Genomic DNA, 21,948 nt, shown 5'->3' with positions numbered 1-21,948 from the left:
AAAAGCATAGGGGACAAGGGGTCCCCCTGTCTAAGCCCTCTATGATGCTTGATAATCTTCCCAGGTTCCCCATTCACAAGTACTCTTGTTGAAGAAGAGTACAACAATTTGGAAATGATGCTGCACCAAACAGGACCAAAACCCAAATGCCTGAAAATTTCAAACAAGAAGGACCAGGAAACCGAATCAAAAGCTTTTCCAATATCCAATTTCAGCAGGATACGGGGCACCTTTTGCCTATGAATAGCCCTTGCAGTCTGCTGAACTGAAATAAAATTCTCATGGATGCTTCTCCCCTTCACAAACGCACTTTGATTTTTTGACACCAGCACAGGAAGCCTTGGTGCAAGTCTGGTGGCCAACAGCTTAGTTATAATTTTTGCAAAACTGTGAATCAGACTTATTGGCCTGAAATCTTTAACTTCCAAAGCCTCCTTCTTTTTAGGTAGTAAGGTCACATAAGCTGAATTAAGGAGATGCAAATTAGAAATATCCCCATGAAGCAATCTGTTAATAGCTGTCATAAGATCACCTTTAATAACTGGCCAAGCCTTTTTATAGAATCTCCCAGTATAGCCATCAGGCCCAGGGGCTTTGTCAGATGGCAGTGACTTGATAGTATTCCAGACCTCCTCCTCACTGAAATTATGATCTAGATCAAGTAAATTCAAGGCCGGCCTATGGAAGGCATCTAGATTTAGAGTAGAGTCCCTGCAATGAACTGTCCCAAGAAGATGATTATAGAAATCCCACACTGCCTCTTTTTTATCTTCCTGCTCGAACAATAATCTGTCCCCGACCTTCAACTTCCCAATGAAGTTTTTTCTCTTCTTATACCTGGCGTGTTGATGAAAATATGAGGTATTGGCGTCACCCTCTTTCAGCCACAGTAAACCACTCCTCAGACGGGCTACAGTTCTCTCCAAGGATGCCAATGCCAAAATATGATGTTTTAATTTACGACGAAACCATTCTTCAGCGGGGGACAGACTTCTAGAATCCCTCTCAATTTCGAGCCTGTGAAGAATTTCTTTGGCCATAAGGAGTTGCTGATTAATATTGCCCACTTTTCTATGACTCCAGGCCTGCAATTGCTTAGATAATCTCTGCAGCTTGGCAGCGAAAATCTGCAGGGGACAAACTGCACCCACAGGCTGGGACCAAGAGCACTCAACAACCTCCAAGAAACCCTCCAATCTGGTCCAAAAACTCTCAAAATGGAATCTCCTTTTTCCTTGGGTGAGCTCATTCAGACCCAATAAAAGAGGGCAGTGATCTGAAATTAAAGAGGCAGAGCTTTGAAGAACACAATTAGGGAAATCATCATCCCAGTCTGTTGTACAGAAGACCCGATCCAGGCGAACAAGAGTAGGGTTAGCCCGATCATTTGACCAAGTATATTTTCTACCCAACAGAGGTAACTCCTTTAATTGCAGATCATTAAGCAGCCGCCTAAACCTTCCCATCATTGCCCTGTTCAGATTATCATTGTTCTTATCACCTGCCTGATATATAAGATTGAAATCACCGCCAATCATCCAAGGGCCAATGCATGCAGAACGGATCAGCTGAAGTTCCTGCAGAAATTGTATTTTGAGATCATCTGACTGGGGGCCGTAAACCCCAGTGAGCCACCACGCTGATCTCCCTTCTTGCTGAAATTGCGCTGAAACTGAAAAATTGTCAATCCTTGTCTGAAAAACCTTGCACACAGAGCTCTTCCAAGCCAACAGGATACCACCACAAGTACCAGCCGCAGACAGAACCAATGATTCATCAAATTCATTGCCTAATAAGGATAGAAGCATAAAGCGGGAGATGGAGACTTTCTTTGTTTCTTGCAAACAAACAATGTCTGGTCTAGTATCATTTATCATGGTGCGCACCACATCTCTCCTAGCTTTCTGATTGAGTCCCCTAACGTTCCAAAATAGAATTTTCGAAGGATCCATAAAACTAAAGAACAACAACAACCAACAAAAAACTGTCTTACACAAGATCAGCTGGAGAAAACCCAGATATAGCGGGCAATTCAGCATCCGGAGCTGGGTCATCCGGGACAGTCCACCCGAACAAAGCAGCCAGCGCCTTTATGTGAGAATCCGAAGGTCTACTGCTGAACAATCTTCCATATTCTTCCAGGGTTTCCCAGCCAAGAGCCTGCTGATCCGACACAATTTTCAGCCTTTTCATGATGTCCACTTGAATCTGCCTTCCGGAAGTGTTGAACTTTTTTTGTTTTGCCAAGCGACAACTGCGTCGGGGAATAAAATCAGGAGGCATCAGCCTAGCCGACTGTCGTCTCTGTGGCACCGGCGGAGGCAGCAGACACTCCACCTTCTCTGTAACGGAAGCCACAAAGGACTGAATGGGGGCATCATCAGATCCCAGGTCCGGAATTAATTCAATGTGGTGATCCACTGAAGGTGCCAAAACTCGTGGACAATCACTCTGCCGTCTGCGGTATACTTTCAAGGTTGTTACTTTGGTTGCCACAGCGGGCGGCGCATCAAGACGGGGCGAGACTGTCCCAGACGGCATTGTCACCTTTGAGATGTAAATAAAATAAATTAGTTTAAGCTTCAGTTTGGAGCTCTTAGCAGCTTGGAACATGGAATGATGCTGTGTTCCCCGTTATAGGAACTTTGTCCTCAAACGAGGAACATCGATCAAATCTTGCTTGGAATGTGACCTGACGAGAGCAAGTGTTGTGATCACAAGAGTGCAGTGGGCTAGATAGCTCAGTTGGCACAAATAAGGGTAATGGAAAGATATGCAAGACACTAAGGTAGTGTTTGGATGGATGGATGAGGAAGTGTTAGAGTTCATTGATTCAGATTGGGCTAACCCTAGAGGGTAGCTATATAATGTCTGTACATGGGCCTAGCCACATGGGCCTAGCCATATATTCTAACACCCCCCCGCAGTCTGAACATCCGTCGCAGCGGAGTTTACAGACTGGACTCGAAAAGAAGAAGTACATCACCATCACACAATAGGATCCCCCCACAGACTCAACTAGCCACTATTAATGTTGAGGCTGGAGCGAAACTCGGCGAAGGTCGAGGACGGAAGACCCTTGGTGAAGATGTCGGCGAACTGGGAGGTGGTCGGGACGTGGAGGACCCGAACGTCACCGACGGCGACCAGATATCGGACGAAGTGTAGATCAATCTCCACATGCTTGGTCCGCTGGTGCTGCACCGGGTTGGTGGAGAGGTAGACGGCACTGACGTTGTCGCAGTAGACCAACGTGCTCCTGGAGAGGGGACTGTGGAGCTCGGCGAGGAGCTGCCGGAGCCACGCAGCCTCCGCCACGCCGTTGGCCACGGCACGGTATTCCGCCTCGGCGCTCGAGCGGGAGACGACCGGCTGGCGCTTCGACGACCAGGACACCAGGTTACCGCCTAAGAAGACGGCGTAGCCGGAGGTGGAGCGCCGAGTGTCCGGGCACCCGGCCCAGTCAGCGTCGGTGTAGACGACCAGCTCGGAGGAGGTAGACCAGTGAAGAAGTAGCCCGTAGTTGACGGTGCCCCAGAGGTAGCGGAGGAGGCGCTTGAGTGCCACGAGGTGGGGCTCTCGGGGGTCGTGCATATGGAGACAGACCTGCTGCACGACGTAGGAGATGTCCGGCCTGGTGAAAGTGAGGTACTGAAGGGCACCGGCAAGACTCCTGTACCCGGTGGGGTCCGCGACTGGGTCACCTGTGGCCTCAGAGAGCTTGGCCTGCGTGTCGATAGGGGTGGAGCAGGGCTTGCAGTCACTCATCTGGGCCCGCTCCAGAATGTCAAGAGTGTACTGTCGCTGGTGAAGGAGGAGTCCTGAGGGGCGAGGCTCAGCAGTGACCCCCAGGAAATGGTGAAGCACACCCAGATCCTTGACCGGAAACTCCCGCTGAAGCGCGTCGACGAGGCGGCGAAGAAGTGACTGACTGGAGGCGGTGAGGACAATGTCATCCACGTAGAGGAGCAAGTAGGCAGTCTCTGCGCCATGATGGTGGACGAACAGAGACGTGTCTGACTTGGCCTCCACGAAGCCCAGTGTCACCAGGAACGTAGCCAGTCTGGAGTGCCACGCCCGGGGGGCCTGCTTGAGGCCGTAGAGGGACCTGTTGAGCCGGCAGACCATGTCAGGGCGAGAGGAGTCCACGAACCCCGCCGGCTGACAACAGTAGACGGTCTCGGTGAGGGCGCCGTGCAGGAAGCCGTTCTTGACGTCGAGCTGGTGAACTGGCCAGGAGCGAGCAAGGGCCAGCGAGAGCACCGTGCGGACGGTGGCCGGCTTCACAACCGGGCTGAAGGTTTCATCGTAGTCGACTCCGGAGCGCTGAGTGAAGCCTCGAAGGACCCAGCGAGCCTTGTACCGCTCCAGGGTACCATCGGCCCGCTGCTTGTGCGTCCAGATCCACTTGCCGGTGACGATGTTGGTGCCGGGCGGACGGGGCACCAGATCCCACGTCTGGTTGGCAACGAGCGCCGCGTACTCCTCCTCCATCGCCCGACGCCAGTGGGGGTCCAGCAGGGCGGTGCGGACGGAGGAGGGTACCGGAGAAACCTGCGAGTCTCCGGTCGTGGCCGTCAGGACACGGGGCGGCAGGGTACCAGCCGCGTGTCGCGTCACCATCGGGTGGACGTGCCGCGGGTCGCGGTGAAGGAGCGGTGGGTGATACACCGACGTCTCGACACGTGCCGCGGGTGGCCGCGGCGGAGGTGTAGGTGTTCCTGGCGGGGACTGGGCCGCCGGCGGTGCCGCCGGAGGAGAAGGCACCGGTGGGGACGGTGGCGGTGGCGGCGACGGCGGCGGTGGAGGTGCGAACCCCGGCGGCGGCAGTCGGCGCTGGTAGACCCGCACAGGCTGGGCAAAGCGAGCCGGAGGGGTTGGTACCGACGGCCCCGTAGGCGGTGCAGTCCCACCACCCCCGCTCGGGCCGGGGGCGATCGGAGACGGGGCTCCGCGGAGAGACGACACCACCGTAGGCGACACCACCGGACCCGGGCAAGGCACCAGGCCGGGAGTGGGACCGACAGGCGGAGAGTGAGTACCTGCAGAGAGAGGAAGGATAGGTGGCTCGACCACCGCGTCAGTCGAAAAGAGAGTGAAGAGGTCAAGGGCAGGGTCGGAGGAGGGTGGTGTGGTGGTGGAGTAGTAGGGAAATGCGGACTCATCAAACACCACATGGCGAGAGATGAGGATCCGGCGAGAGGAGAGGTCAAAGCATCGGTAGCCCTTGTGGTCCGGGGAGTACCCGAGAAACACACAGAGGGTGGAGCGGGGTGCTAGCTTGTGAGGAGCAGTGGCAGCGGTGTCGGGTAGCAAGCACACCCGAAGACACGGAGGTGGTCATAGCGCGGAGGGGAACCGAAGAGTGCCTGGTGAGGAGTGGGGGCCGGGCACGCAGTGGAAGGGAGACGGTTGAGGAGGTAGGTAGAGGTGTGGAGGGCCTCGGCCCAGAAACGTGGCGGTAGGTGCGCCTGGAGAAGAAGAGTGTGGATGGTGTCGTTGGTCGTGCGGATCATGCGCTCAGCCTTGCCGTTCTGGGAGGAGGTATACGGGCAAGACATCCGCAACTGTATCCCGTGGGAGAGGAAGAAGTCGCGGGAGGTGGAGTTATCGAACTCCCGACCATTGTCACACTGAACGACCTTAATGGTGAGGCCGAACTGAGTAGACACCCAGGCGAAGAAGTGGCGGAGGGCGGGGAAAGTCTCAGACTTAGCACGCAAAGGAAAAGTCCACACATAATGAGAAAAATCATCAAGCACCACAAGATAATATTTGTAGCCTGACATACTGGTAATAGGTGAAGTCCACAAATCGCAGTGTACAAGATCAAAGGCATGAGTAGCATGCGAGGAGGAAGAAGAAAAAGGAAGACGAACATGGCGGCCTAACTGGCACGCATGACAAAGATGCTCATCATGTGATCTAGTACATGGGATAGTGGCACTACGAGTAAGTTGCATCAAGGCATCGCGTCCGGGGTGACCAAGGCGACGGTGCCAGGTGGTAGAAGACGTAGTGGCAGCAAAAACAGCAGCTGTGTCAGGGGACGAAGACGAAGAAGACGTGGCGTGCGGAAGCCGAAGGGTGTAGAGGGGGCCGGTGCTGTCACATCTGAGGAGGGGGCGCCGAGTTGCCGAGTCCTTCACAGTAAGACCAGAAGAGTCAAACTCGACAGAACAAGAATTATCAGCAGTAAACCGACGAATAGAAAGAAGATTGTGGACCAAAGAAGGAGCGACAAGAACATCGGGAATGTGAAAAGAGCCGGGAGGGTCGACGGCACCCACAGATGTGACAGGAAGACACGAGCCATTCGCCACCATGATGGACGAAGGGAGAGAGGAAGAAGGAGGGCGAACAGAGGTGAGTATACCAGGGTCAGGAGTGGTGTGGTAGGTAGCACCGGTGTCCGCGATCCACTCAGGACTCATCGGTAGAGTCAGAGTGGGAGTCTGGAAGGCAGCCAGGGCAGTCGCGTCCCAACCAACCAGCCCGGACGGTGGAGTAGCCGACGGTGTGGGCCACGACGAAGCGGCAGGCGTGGAGGTCCAAGGCGACGGAGAGGCGAAGGCGAACCCCGGCGGCGAGGTGAACCCCGGTGGCGCACCAGCGAACATGGCCGCTGGGGGACGAGCCTCAGAACCAGGCCCCTGGAACGGCCACATGGAGATGCGCCCTGACCACGGGTGGTGGAAAGTGGGCCAAGACGCACCCTGTTGGGGCACCGGCGCCGGTGCGTTGCCACGAGCACCACCGCCGGAACCACCACTGCCGCCACCGCGGCCACCGCGGCCACCACGGCGGCGACGACCACCACCACCCCCACCTCCGCCACCCCGACCCCCGCTGCCCATGCTCGGCCCGGGAGGACGATGACCAAGGACAGATTGTGACGGAGTAGGTGGACGGGTCGGGGTGAAAGCCGCCAGTGCTGTCGAGGAGGACGAGGACCCCGAGCCGGAGAGCGACGCAGTCTGAGCACCTAGAGTGATCTCCTCCAGGGCGAGGTCGTCGCGGACCTGGAGGAAGGTTGGGAAGGGCCGCTGGCGTATGATCAACGACCGGAGGTGGGCGTAGTGATCGCTGAGGCCGCGGAGGACATTGAGGACTAGGTTGCGGTCCTCCACGGGGCAGCCCAGATCGCCAAGTGAGTCCGCCATGGTCTGCATCTTGCGGCAGTACTCACTGACGCTGAGGTCCCCCTGGACGAAGGTGCGGAAGGCTGCGTCAAGACGGAGAGCCCGGGCCTCGGCGTTGCCCAGGAACTGGCCCTCGATGGCAAGCCAAACAGCCCGAGCATGAGGGAGGTTCCGCAGGAGGCTGTGGAGGTCACCGGAGATCGTCCCCACGATCCAGGTGAGCACGATGTTGTCGAGGCGCACCCACGCGGCAGTCGGCGCCACGCCGGCGGGGTCGCAGAGGACGTGATCATCCAGGGCGTAGCGGCGAAGGGTGAGGAGTAGGTCCCGCCAGCGGGCGTAGGACGGCGACTCTGGCTCCAGGACGACGGGGACCATGAGGCAAATGTTCTGGACACTCCCAGCCTGAAGATGGAGCTGAGCCACGAGCGGGTCAGCCGGGTCATGCCAGAGCACCGTGGTGGTGGTACGGTGCCCGGTTCCGACGGTCGGCGCGATCGAGACGCCGTACATGGCACCCACGGTGGCAGAGGAGGTGGTCCCGCCGTCGTGGGCCGCAGGCGAGGCGAGGAGCTGTTCCGCCGCGGCAATCTGAGCAGCGATAGCGTCGGCGGCCTCGCGCTCGCGCTCCCACACGAGGGCCGCTTCCCGCAGACGGGCCTGTCGCGCCGCATGCTCCGCACGGGCAGCGGTGAGGGCGGTGACGGTGTAAACCTGGTGGGAGACCGGTGGGGGAGGCGGCTGATCGACGGCAGGATGTGGATCCACGACCAACGGAGGGGGGATCCACAGCAGCAAGGGCAGAGGCGGCGCTCACGGTGGTGTCCCCAGCGGCGGCACGAGACCCTGCCCCCCACGTGGTCCCGAGCGCAGAGGAGACAGCGGTGGCGGTTGGGGGCCGCATACCAGGGGCAGGGGAGACAGCGGCGGCTGCTGGGGGGGGCGCGCCCAGCGGCGCCAGACCCGCGCCCACGCGGCCGGGTGGAGCAGCAGCACGCGCCCAAGGGGAGGAAGAGAGGGGAGGGAAGTGGTGCTCGCCGTCCATGGCGGCTCCCTGGCGGGGCAGCGCGCTGGCGGCGCACTGTGCGAGCTGGGGCTGGGGGCGGCTGCGTCCGCGGGTCCTCCTGGCGTCGCGTCGGATCGCGCAGACGAGCCTTGGGGACGCGGCGTGGCAGGGGCAGGCGGAGCTCCTGGCGGGCGGGTTGGCTGGGACGCCCGACGCAGTAGTAGGACGACGCGACTCCCGGCGGTGGGCGCAGCAGGGGCTCCGGGCGGGCGGGTGGCCGGCGCGGCAGGAGGAGGGCGCGGCTCCCGGCGGCGGTGGAGCTCGGCGGCGCGGCAGGGGCAGGCGGAGCGCCTGGGCGCGGCCCCGGGCGGGCAGGTGGCCGGCGCGGCAGGAGGAGGGCGCGGGCTCCCGGCGGCTGTGCGGCTTGGGAGAGAGAGAAGAGAGGCGGCGGCTGCAGGGAGGGAGGGAGTAAACCCTAGCCAGATACCATGTTAGAGTTCATTGATTCAGATTGGGCTAACCCTAGAGGGTAGCTATATAATGTCTGTACATGGGCCTAGCCACATGGGCCTAGCCATATATTCTAACAGGAAGGATGAAGAGGGATGGGGTGGGATCATTCTAACTTGACCCATGTTTGGTTTGGAGGTCCAGAGTCAGTGTCAAGGAATATTCTTCAAAAATAGTGGATGAGGCCATCCCTCAAAAAGTAAGGGACGGGGTCAACCCAGGGTTGATCCCGTCCCATCCCTCGTTGACACCGAACCAAACACATCATAACACTACCAACCTATTTTGCTACTTGGTGACATGTAATTCTGACCAGCAGCAAGAGATCTACGGTGGATAGTTGGGACATAATTTGGGAAGATAAAGATTGAACCATTGAGATTGAAGAATGAGTGGCGTTGGTCACTTCTATTGCTTGACCAAAAGGAGTTGTGGAGGGTTTTGATAGTTGTAAATGTTGTAGTACTCATTTGCTTTGTCCCCAACTGTCACGAGACTACAAAAATCATGGCAGAAGAACACTAGATTAGTTATTAGTAGCACCCATTGATTCTATTAACTTAGGGGTGCAAATGGGGTGGATAATTTCTATCAAACAATAGCGCTTCACTAAACTTGATCTATTCTATGCTCAATCCTCCTATGGTATCTTTCAAATTCTTTGCTTCACCCAAAATCCTAAGTGTCTAGTTGGCACAGCTTCCACACCGGCTCTATGTGCGGAGCGGATGGAGCTGTCTCAAATGTTGAAGTGTATAAGTGGATTGGCTAGCTTCTCCCATCAACTTAAGCTTTTAGGTTGAACTGGTTAGTGCGTCCACTCTAACATCAAACGCTCACGTACGAAGAAACGCTCCTAGTTGGCAAAGCACGAATCAGAAGCTATTTCTGTGTATGGATGCGGGCCGCAAAAATTGTCTTTGCGTGAAGGGTTTTGGTTTCAGCCGTGGTACGCGTGCGGAGGAGCTGCACCAAATAGGACCTAACTGTTATATTTCTATCTCTTCTATAGAGATGGCTTGACTTGACATGTAAGATATATTTTATCGCCAAGGAAATCTAATCCCTATCCATGTAACTAATTTGTCTATTCCCTGATAAACCAATCTCTAACCAACACACAACAATAATCTATTAGCACAATCCCACAAAGAGATAAATATTGATTTTGGAATTTATTGGTAGAAATGGCTCTTCTTGAGTTGTTTGTCAAGAAGTTCGTGTCTTATTGAGGACACCACTAAGAAAATGCACATGGATTTATTACATTTTGTTGCTAAATCTCATTGCCTATGTCAAAGAAGCATCAATCCTTGAATGAGTAGCTACAATTGAGGCCTTAGGTGAGGCCATGGCATGGCTTGATATTCTTGTCATGTGAATCAGTGGACCTTGAGACAGGCATAATGTTTAGGTAGGCATGCTTGATGTTGTTGTCATGTGAACCACTGGACCTTGAGGCAAGCATAATGTTTAGGTAGATTAGGCATCATCTCCCTAAGGCATCATCCCCTGATCACAAAGGGTACTGGTGTATTGTCTTGATATCTCACTGTCTCTTGATCTCCCGTCATGTCACGTTCGACAAGAAAGATTTCCCCTTATTTACTACCACCCCCTCCGCCTCCTTTCATGAGTTTGATTTTCCTTTATGATCTTGACTCCGTGGCGCCCTCTGGTTAGCCACCGTTTGTTTTTCCACCTTTAAGTTATCTTACAACATTTTAGCTAGTAGCCTTGGTGCCCCTTTGGCTCCCGCGCCCTTGGACTCCCTTTAGGTCGCCCCGTCGCCTCTCGCCGACCCGCGTGCCACCTCGTCGACATCTGTTGGGCCTCTGGGACCCTTAGTGGCCTTGCCTTTGGCCCCTTCTTCGACATCGCCCCCGCCTCTGGCTCTTTTTGGTGCCCTTGTCTGTTATGATTCCTCGCTGTTATGCCCAACCTGTGCATGTCTATCAGCGACATGCCTGGGTGGGTACATCGCCCCGCTCCCGCATCGAGCCAACGATGTATCACCCCTTCATTGCGTCCCTCGCCACATCTAGCCGATGGTGACTCGCTAGGTCGCCGAGGTCCTTGGCGCTGTTGATCGCCTCGTCCTCTCTATGGCCACCTCACCATCAGACTCTTTCATGCTTCCATCTATAGTGCCCTTACTGATCCTCATTGGCGCTGTGCTATAGAGTTAGAGTACCATGGCCTCCTTGCCAATCACACCTGTGATCTAGTGCCCCGTCCCCCTGGCGATAATGTGGTGGCTGACAAGTGGGTCTGGACACATAAACAGATGGCAGCTGGCTCTCTAGATCGGTAAAAGGCCTGCTGGGTTCTTTGGGGGTTTACATAGTGTCCTGATGTTGAATATGATGAGACGTTCAGTCTCATCGTAAAGCCTACTATTGTTCGTACAATCTGTACTTTGGCACTTCCATTCTTAGCTAGTTCATCAACTGTATGTCAAGAACGCCTTTCTTTATAGGACTCTTACTGCGACCATCTACTACAGCTAGCTTGCTGACTTTGTTGATCCTACTCACCTCGATATGGTATGCAAGCCAACAAGTCCCTCTACGGTCTGAAGCAAAACCCCTTGCACTTGATACAGTTGTTTCGCCACATACCTGCTCTCCTTTGGTTTTGTTGAGGCCAAGTCGGACAAATCTCTGTTCATCTATCGGTGTGGCAGTGACATTGTGTACCTGCTCCTTTATGTTGATGTCATCGTGTTTACTGCCTCATCTTCGGCTCTCCTGCATTGGATCACCATCGCTCTTCAGCATGAGTTTGCCATGAAGGATTTGGGCCCCCTTCACTTTTTGTGGATTGCTGTTGAGCGTCGCTCTAAGGGCCTCTTCCTTTAACAACGTTAGTATACCCTGGACATCCTCGAGCAGGCTGTCATGCTAAACTGCAAGCCCTGTGTGACCCCGGTGGACACACAAACCAAGCTCTTTGGCGATGGCGCTCCTGTCAGTGACCCCATTGTCTACCACAGCCTCACCGGTGCTCTTGAGCATCTCACCTTCACCAGACTCGACATCACATGCGCTATTCAGCAGGTCTACCTCTATATGCATGATCCCTATGAGCTGCACTTGGGTGCGGTCAAGCAGATCCTTCGGTATCTTTGGGGCAATGTCAACTACGACCTCCACTTTCGGCGCTCCATCGATGAGCCGATTGTCTACACCAACGTTGACTAGGCCGGGTGCCTGGACACCTGCTGGTCTACCTCCGGCCATGTGGTGTCTCTTGGGGCCAACCTCATCTCTTGGTCCTTCAAGCGTCAACTTGTGGTCTCGAGTTCCAGTGATAAGGCTGAGTACTAGCCTCTTGGGTGGCGGAGGCGAGTTGGCTGCGCAAGCTTCTCCAGGAGCTTCACAGCCCCTCACCAGTACTCCTTTTCTAATATTTATACACAACCCACCTTGTTAGGGTTAGGGTTTCCAACAATCCACTTGTGTACGTGTATGTTAAATAAGAATAGGCGCTATGTTTATGTTTACTTGAAAACTTAAAACTAAGTAGCAAACTGAAGCATTTGTTTAACAAGGACACTATTTGTTACATTATTTTTGGCACATGTATCGTCACCTGATTACTAAATCAACTTAATGAAACTAAACTTTAAATTTGGTTGTGCTTGAACTTTTATCACGTTTCATTTCAACTTACAGTGAACTGCACTTATGCTTTACAATCCATTGTCGTTCAAATTAGTATATCAATTCTCATATTTGATTTACACACTTTCACTAACTTAACAAAGCAGTTCTCCTGGCCTCCGTTTGTGATGGGATCAATTTTTCTTGCGATTCTTCTAATTATGAAAAATACAGTAAGTTTCTGTTTTATTTATTTATTTATTTATTTATTTATTTATTAAATATAGTTTTAGCCAGCTCCAAATGTTATGATCATTTTCCTTGTTTGTGACCCTAAAACCTTGCAGGGAAAATCCAATAAAAGATTGCATTTTCTAAGAGTTTCTGGTCCTCTTACGGCTGTTGTGCTTGGAACAATTTTTGTGAAAATCTTTCATCCACCAGCCATATCAGTGGTGAGTTTTATTTGAAGTTTGACTAAAAGATATAAAGTATGCGTGGACTAATATATTGCAACCAAATAGCAATGGTTGCTAACTAGCACCCAGCAGGCCAGCACCATGGGCAAACAAGGGGAAGAAATGACAATTTTGCTCTTATTTACTGCTGTTAGAATACTTGTTTACTTTTGCTGTTGTATTGGTTTTGCCCTAGCCCATGTACTGTTAGACTCCTATACAATGATTTCAAGTCGCCTGGTCGATCCCTAGGACCGACCAGGTGACTAGTCGCGATTAGGCGACGACTAGGGCGATTAGTCGACTCCTAGTCGGTCCTAGTCGTTCCCTGGTCGTCCTAGTCTAGTAGTTATACTTATATAGCTATATATAAAAAAGTTATACTTATATAGCTATATATATAAATGTACATGTATACAACTACATTATATAAATTAGAAAGTCACTACTTAGCACAGGCTTAGGATTAGAGCAGCCAGCAACCATCCACTAATTTGGCAAAACTGCAGAGAAGGGGGAGATGGGGGAGAGCAGGAGGGACCTTGAGATGACAAGCTCATCTCCTCAATGGTGCAGGTCTGCTGGAGCTTGGGAAGGGGCAGAGTGGAGACTGCAGCTGGTGAACCTTAAGATAGTCGCCGTAGGTGGAGACTGCAGCAGGCGAGCAGGGGAAGGGGCACGGTGGTGTAGACACTGATGATGTAGCCGCCGGTGAGCTGTAGGTCTGAAGGGGTAGCCACCGACGACCAAGTGTGTATAAGGGCTGGAACAGTCGAGCTAGCAAGAGAGGAGAGTAGGAGACGTAGTGCACTGTTTGGCGGCTAGGTATTACAGAGGAGAGGAGAGGGCTGAAAATGGCCCAATAACAAAACCCTAGCCAGGACGGCCAGGAAACAGTAATCGGGCGATTAGTCGCCCTAATCGGTGATTAGTCGGACGACCAACCTATCTAGTCGAGTCGTCCAGCTAATCGAGCCCAAATAGCCGACCAGCCCGACTAATCGCGACTAATCGCGATTGGTCGGACGACTTGAAATCATTGGTCCTATATATACAACACCCCACCCTAATTACGGTTAGGGTTTTCTTTCTTGCAATATGGTATCAAGCCTCTCTCTTTCCTCCCACTCCCTCTTCTAGCCACCGGGCTACCTTGACGCCGACCATGGCACTCAACCCGACCAACCCCTTTTCCCTCCCTCCCCTTCCCCTCCACCTCCCACAGCTGGGCCGTCATCGTTCCCCCCAACTTGACACCTTCATGCCCGTGCTTGTCTTCACGGCGGCATCTGGTCCTTTCCCCGCCGCAGTCGTCACTCCATATGCCACCGACGTCGTGGCCAGCGCCCCTGCGACCAGCGCTCCTGCGGCCGGTAGTCTAGCAGTCGGTCCTCCCCAGCGGGCACCAATGCCCTTGCTCTCCTCCCACGTGGCTAGGCCAAGTGTGCAGTTGCCAAGGGCTCCTGCGCCCATGTTACCCCCTCTCGCGGTCGGGCTGAGCACACAGTAGCCAGGCGGCTCTGTCCCTTTCCCCTACCACTACTCTAGCCGCCGGGCCGCCAGCACCGTCGCCTCGATTTGCTAGCACGCCTCCGGCCATCGCTCAACGCTGCCTCGCCACCCCCTTACCAAACGCGCCACCTCTTCTCCGGTGCTCCTTCAGCACTCGCCGTGCCACCTGCCCTCGCTTCCCACATGTGCTTAGCAGCATGTCTCACGACCCATCGGCTCAAATGCCGGACACCCTCTCGGACGCCTTCGTCGCCGCAGTGCTCCTCTCTTCCACCTCCAAACACGGGCACCACCACCTGACCTCGAGCTCCTTCTTAGACTCCTCCTGCTCTTGTGACCTGCTCGGGCCCGTCTTTGGCCTCGCCTCGCGCCGGAGCCACTCTGGCCAGATCCTGCTCCTTTTTGCCCAAACCCCATATGTCGCTCCTGGCCACCCCCTTCCTCCCCCAACATGGGGGCACGAGTGGTCTGTGGGTGGTGACCTCTCCTTTCCTGCTCCTGCTCCCTTAACGCCCGTCCTTCCCTCCGCGGTCCACGTGCCTCCCTACGTATGTGTGTGTATGCCTTCACGACAGGTGATTTCTCTAGGGCATGTTCGTGGTCTTTGATCGGGATACAAACCCAATTCTCCATGACTGCGTCGATCTCTGCCACCCTCTGGCCTTCGTCCACCCTTAGGAGCAGGGGCAGATCTAGAAATTTTTATGCTTCGGGCCAAAACTACTAGTTTTTTTCTCCTTTTATCTTAGCCATTTTAAACTAGATTAAATACAAATTTATGTGGGATCACATGGATCGTACCCCGGGCCACGTACCAGGTGGCCCGGGGTGTAGATCCGCTCCTGTTTAGGAGGGCCACCATGCTCCAACGTTGTTTGTGTTCTGCGGTGTCGAGATTGTCTCCATGACAATAGAGGCCATGCTGTCACCATCGCCCATGTTCGCCGTCAGTCTGCTCGGCACTGGTGGCTCTTTTGCCCATACCGGAGGCTATGTGGGTGCGTTCTCTTGCTCTCGCCTCGCACCCCATGTTACCATAGCCCACTTCTACTCCCATCGACTGAGTTGCCGACTCTAGTGCCTCGTACTACACCACTCCTGATCCCGGTACTGTCTCTTTTCGCCATCCTAGCAACCCCGCCTTCCCTTCTTTCATCATTGTAGTAATGGGTCGACTCTACCTGTCACCTCAGTAGGTAACCCAACCCTTCCTGGTCCATTGTACCTCAACAACATCTTTGTAGCCCCCAACATCATATAGAACCTTGTCTCAGTCCGTCGCTTCACCATTAACAACCACTGTTTTTTGTGGAGTTCGATCCTTAGGGGCTCGCCATATGAGATCTTACCACTTGTGTCATGGTCGCTCGATGCGACAGCTCGGCCCCCCTATATCCTATTCGCTTGCCTGCCCCACCTCCCTTATCTTGTGTTACCACACCCTACGCCCTCGCTGTTGCTGCCTCTGCCTCCACTTGGCATGGTTGTCTTGACCACTTTGGTCATGACATTCTCTCTAGACTCTTGGCTACTCCGTTCTTTGCCCTCTTCGGCATGACCTCCTCCTACGAGCACCTTAGCGTCTTCGAGCGCGCATGCTATCCCAACACCTCTGGCACCGCTCCCACATACTTGCATCTCTGATCCACTCGCTGTCTTTTTCTCGGGTACTCTGGTCAATAGGGGAACCGGTGCCTTGATCTCCTCACCCACCGCGTCATCAACTCCCATCACGTGGTATAATACGAGGACATCATTCCTCTTGTTGGCTCTTCCCCACGTCCCGACCTCGACACCCTCTTGGATGTCGATCCTGTCATTGTCCCTCCCCTTTCTTTACCCACGATCTTGTCAACACCGTCCACGCCACTTGCGGCCCTACCGCCTCCGACTGTGCCTGGCGTGGTCTCGCCGCCTCTAACTGTGCCCCGTGAGGCCTCGTCAACTTTGACCGTGCCATGCGCGACTCTGTCACCTCCAACCGTCACCTTCGATCACGCCCTGTGCGACACCATCACCCTCAGCTGCACCACGTGCAGCCTCGTGCTTCCCGACATCTATGGCTCGTTTCGTCGATCCCGCCCACGTCTACTAGTGATGTGTGCGGCCCAGTCCACCAGTCCGGTCTCATGATCAGCCGCTAGTGCACCATCCGGTTGCCATCCATCGTGATCCCTGCCACGTCCACCCGATGGTCATGCAACAGACGACCGACTGGTTCTCACGGACCCCACTACTCTGCCTCCCTCGCCAATACCCCCCTTCGTCGGCAGCGCGCTCATTGACCCCTACGGGCTTTGCGTTATGGAGGAGTACTAGGCCTTGCTGGCCAACCAGGAAACCACACGTGGGACCTGGTGCCGTGTTCCACTGGAACCAACGTGGTCACCGGCATGTGGATCTTTCGACACAAGCACAAGGTCGATGGGCGATGGTTACCTAAATCAAGACAAGGCCCATTGGGTTTTTCGGGGCTTTACCTAGCGCCTTTGAGCGGACTACGACAATACCTTCAGCCTTGTTGTGAAGCGCACCACTATCCGAACCGTCTTCTCCCTTGCGCTCTTGCGGGATAGGGCGGCCCACAAGTTGGACGTCAAGAATGCCTTTCTTCACGACACTCTGACCGAGTCGGTGTACTGCAGCTAGCCCGTCGGTTTCGTCCAATCCACTCACCCGGGTATGGTGTGTAAGCTTAACCACTCTTTATATGGCCTCAAGTAGGCACCACAGGCTTGGTACAATCACTTCATTTCCTACTTGGTCTCTTTGGGCTTCGCCGAGGCCAAGTCGGACTCGTCCCTGTTCATCCTTTGACGTTGCGATGACGCTGCTCTACATCGATGACATCATGCTTATGGCCTCCGGTCTTGCCCACCTCCAGCGCATCATCGCCTCCTTGCAATAGGAATTTGTGATGAAGGACTTGGGCCTCCTTTATTTGCTGGGGTCACCGTGGAGCAATGCCCACACAAGCTCTTCCTTCCCAAACGACAGTACACCCTCGACATCCTGGATTAGGTTGACATGTTTGATTGCAAGCCATGCTACACGCCTGTCGACACCCAGACGAAGGTTTTCGACAATGACGACACCCAGTTGGTGTCGTGGCGGCCTAACGCAGCCTTGCTAGGGCAATACAATACCTCACCCTCACCCAACTTGACATTGCCTACGCTGTGCAGTAGGTGTGCCTCCACATGCACACCTCGCGGGAGTCACACCTCACTACAACGAAGTGGAATCTTCATTACCTCTGTGGTACCATCGATCACATGCACACCCCGTGGGAGCCACACCTCACCACTGAGGCTGAGTACTACGTTATGGCCAACGACATGGCTAAGAGAGCCTCACCATGTACCTCACTACGACTCGGTCGGACCCCGTGTACGCTGTTCAATATGTCTATCTCTTCATGCACGACCACGAAAGCAACACCATGCTTTGATCAAGCGCAACCTATGCTCAGGGGCGAAGCCAGGATTTGATTTTAGGGGGGACAAATCAGATTGAGGGTGGCTGCTAGAAGGTATTTTGTATTATTTATATGGTGATTAGCTAAGAAAATTACTGGCTCATGGAATTAGGTGAGGATTGGGGGGGACATTGTTCCCCTCTGCTCCCCTGGCGTCGCCCCTGCTTATGCTATGTGAAGGACACACTTGACACTGGTTTGCACCTCGACACAAAGCTGTTCAATAGGTTTACCTCTTCATGCACGACCCATGATAGCCACATCTTGCTTTGATCAAGCGCAACCTATGCTATGTGAATGGCACTCTTGACACTAGTTTGCAGCTCGGCACTGGTATTGTGGGCAAGCTGCTCAGCGGCGTTCTACCTCTAACTATTGCATCTTCCTCCGCAACAACTTGGTCTCTTGGTCTTCGAAGTGGCAGACTGCAGTGTCCCCTTCCAGTGCCCACCTCCATCCATCAAGTTAAGCTTTTAGGTTGAACTATTCGGTGTATGCAACTTAATATGCGATTAAAGTCAGAGGCATTGAGTTCGAATCTTAGTGCAATTAAATAAAATAAATGTCACTTTTATTCCACAGCCTAAGGGAGCCACCATGTGAGCGGTGTTGGAATATAAGTGAATTATCCATTTTTCTCTATCATCTTAAGCTATTGGGTTGAATTGATCGGTGCATGCAACTTAATAGAGAGAACCTAACAGGAGACAACACACCTCAATATTATGTTCTGCTGTAGGTGCAACGTACTGGTTAGATACAATGGAAGACGACAACAATGATTAAGCTTAAAGTTTTATTGTGCAGTGGGCTCTATTAAATATACTGAAGCTCATGTGTTTTTTGGATTGTTTAGAATTATACATAAAAAATACTCAATTTATTATTATTTCCATGCTTATATCAAAACACAACACACAATATGATGGCCAACTACGCAAGCAATTCTCTCTCTCTTGCTTTAGGTTGGTGAAATACCACAGGGTCTTCCCAGGTTCTCCATTCCTCAAGGATTTGAGCATCTAATGTCACTTGTGCCAACTGCTGTACTAATCACTGGTGTTGCTATTTTGGTGAGAAATTTGTTGCTATTTTGGTGAGAAATACCACAGGGTCTTCCCAGGTTCTCCATTAAGTATTTTACCATACCATTCCAGGAATCTGTTGGTATTGCTAAAGCTTTGGCAGCGAAGAATGGGTATGAGTTGGACTCTAACAAAGAGGCAAGCATCATTTACTAGCCTAATTAGTGTTTCTTTGCAGTTGTTACAAGTTGATAAACATTGTTCGTACACATGTAATTTTATTTGTATCACTGCATGGTATGCGACAAAACAATGAAATTTTCAGGCACATTTTTTTGTGTTGTGGGATGAAGCTCTTCCGCAGTGGTAGTCAATGTATCATCAGGAAGATTTTAACTTAGTAGGTTGCAATAGTTAATATGCCAAGATCTAATGAATCAAATGTTAGCTTCTATGCATCTTGTTCACTTGACAACACACACTTGTCTCAATTGTTAACTAAGAATTTTAGCCTATATAAAGTTAGGTACCATGATTGGATAATAAATAGGTTTAGGGAAGGACATGGAATATGTACTTCTGTATTGAGGATTGCATGTTTTGTCTTGTAATATAGCTTGTTTAACTGTTCCGCTCATGTTTTCTTTGTTATAGTTATTTGGTCTGGGAATAGCAAATATCTGTGGTTCATTCTTCTCTGCATATCCTGCCACAGGTAAAATATTTAACATTATATAGTGATAAATAACCCAGTCCTTTGTTAGTCTTTTGCATATTGTCTTAGTTGCTAGATCAAAATATTACAAGCCTAAACTACTGGTTCATGCAGGCTCCTTTTCTAGGTCAGCAGTGAATCATGAAAGTGGGGCAAAAACTGGGTTATCTGGAATCATAATGGGCATAATCATTGGTGGTGCTCTCTTATTTATGACCCCATTATTTACTGATATACCCCAGGTAATTCTTATTATATGTCATTATGGCACCTTTTCCTTAAGGTTAAGCTTTGGTACTGTATTTTTTATTCCATTTTGAAACCCTTAATTTCATCTACCAAATCTTCCAATTTGAAAACCCTTAGCAATTTGTATCGAGAAGGGCAGGTTTGGTGCAGTGGTGAGAGCTGTCTAACTGAGCCGCTAAGTCGCGGGTTTGAAGCAGTCTCTTTGCATTTGTGGGCAAGGCTTGTCTCGGTTTATCCCTTTTTAGACTTCACTCATGTAGGAGTCTCTGACATTGGGTTTGCCCTTTCTTTTAGCAATTTGTATCAAATCAAGTCCATATTAAGAGGATTGCTTCATTATGTCGATGAGCAGAAACTGGGTTATCGAATCAAGTCCATATTAAGAGGGTCTAACCTAGTTCAGGAAACATAAGGACATACTATTGTCGATGGGCTTCAGCCTAGCACCCTGAGCTGCTGTTAGTATTAGTCTAGGACGTTTAGATTTGTTTTGAGATAAGCTTAGATGGCTTGGATTAGTTCTACTCATATAAATCTTAATCCTTGGGCATCCTCTCTTTCTATATGTTGTAACATGTGCTCTCACCTATCAATTCCACAAATCAATCTTGTTTACATGGTATCATATGGGGTTTTGTTCCTTGATCCTAACCCCTTTTGCTCAAAATCGTGCAAGGCGTCCCTCAATCGACAATTTGACACACCTATCGTCGTTATCCCTTTTTCTCATTGTTAGACTGTATGTGTGTGTCTGTGTGTTATGGGCCTAGAACCTAGTCCATGTGTCCCATTAGGGTTAGAGTATCTTTTGACTCGGTGTCATGGCCGTTTCTCATTGAGGTTTTGAGGAAGATGGGGTTTGGGCAGATTTGGTGTGATGTTGTTAGTGGGCTGTTGGCTACTTCCTCCACAAGAATCTTGCTTAATGGCGTTCCTGGGGATATCATTTCGCACCAAAGGGGTCTAAGGCAAGGCGACCCACTCTCCCCTATGTTGTTCATTTTGGTTATGGATGTTCTAAACTTGCTCATTCAAAAGGCTTCCAATGAAGGGTTACTTCAGCAGCTATCATCTGGGACTTTGAATCACATGCTTTCTCTCTACGCGGATGACGCTGTGGTTTTTCTTAGGCCGGTGGCTTCAGACATCAATTTGGTCCTGGAGATCCTTCGGCTTTTTGGGGAAGCTTCGGGGCTCAAGACCAATGTCCAGAAAAGTAGTGTGTTCCCCATCCGTTGTACCGAAGATGATTTGATGCGAGTCCAAGCTTCTCTCCCCTGCCCCATTTCAGATTCCCCGTGTCAATATCTTGCCCCTGTCCTTGGGAAAGCTTTCAAAGGCTCAACTACAGGCATTGGTGGACAAAGCAGCTAATGTGCTCCCGGGTTGGAAGGCCGACCTGATGACAAAAGCGGGAAGAGCTGTCTATGTTCAGTTCGTTCTCACAGCAAAAATGATTTATGCTGCGATGGCTTTGGACCTCCCTAATTGGACCATCAAAGCTATTGACAAGGTAAGAAGAGGTTTCCTTTGGAAAGGAAGAAAACAAGCCAATGGTGGTCACTGTTTGGTGGCGTGGGGTAAGGTTACTAGGCCTAAAGATCTGGGTGGGCTCGGGATCACTGATCTTCGGCTTTTGAGCGTGGCGCTTCGAGCTAGGTGGCCTTGGCTCCAAAGAACCGATCACTCTAAGCCTTGGTCGGTCCTCCCTGCTCAGGCCTGTGGAGCGGTGGAAGCCTTGATCAATGTTGCAGTTGTGTCTCAATTTGGTGATGGGCATGACATCCTTTTTTGGAAGGATCGGTGGCTGAATGGTAGATGCATCGGTGAGGTGGCACCTGTGGTCCTTGAGCATGTCCCTAAGCGTGTCGCTTCCAAAAGGCAGGTAAAAGATGCTCTAACAAATCTTAATTGGGTGGCTGATATAAGGGGTGCGATTTCAGTTAGGCGCTTGCACATGTTTTGGATCTCTGTGACTTGCTGGAGGGCTTAGTTCTTCAACCTGGGATTCCTGATAAGCATATTTGGAAGTTCAGCGCGTCGGGGGATTACTCCTCTAGTTCTGCCTACTAGGTTCTTCTCCTTGGAGCTGTTGAGTTTGGGCCGACTGAACGGATTTGGAGGACTTGGGCACCAGGGAAATGGAAATTTTTTATGTGGCTGGTTGAGCATGATAGATGTTGGACAGCTGACAGGTTGGTTAAGAGGGGAATGGATCATCCCGACTGTTGTCCGCTTTGTGACCAGG

At 52.1% G+C, this 21,948-nt stretch overlaps 1 protein-coding gene across 1 annotated transcript in view; it reads left to right on the top strand.

Moving 5' to 3' along the window:
- Positions 1 to 21,948, top strand: part of sfp7 (sulfate transporter7) — a 67,887-nt gene that overhangs the window by 13,098 nt on the left and 32,841 nt on the right. Inside the window, exons 5-10 of the mRNA NM_001319700.1 lie at positions 12,431 to 12,496; positions 12,611 to 12,718; positions 18,677 to 18,784; positions 18,869 to 18,934; positions 19,391 to 19,451; positions 19,566 to 19,693. Of these exons, the coding sequence (NP_001306629.1) occupies positions 12,431 to 12,496; positions 12,611 to 12,718; positions 18,677 to 18,784; positions 18,869 to 18,934; positions 19,391 to 19,451; positions 19,566 to 19,693 (537 nt within the window). The remainder of the gene's footprint in view (positions 1 to 12,430; positions 12,497 to 12,610; positions 12,719 to 18,676; positions 18,785 to 18,868; positions 18,935 to 19,390; positions 19,452 to 19,565; positions 19,694 to 21,948) is intronic.

This window comes from Zea mays, chromosome 2, assembly GCF_902167145.1.
Source record: "Zea mays cultivar B73 chromosome 2, Zm-B73-REFERENCE-NAM-5.0, whole genome shotgun sequence".
Taxonomy (NCBI): Eukaryota; Viridiplantae; Streptophyta; class Magnoliopsida; order Poales; family Poaceae; genus Zea; species Zea mays.
The sequence above is the reverse complement of the archived record's forward strand: the minus strand, read 5'-3'. Positions and strand labels throughout refer to the sequence as shown.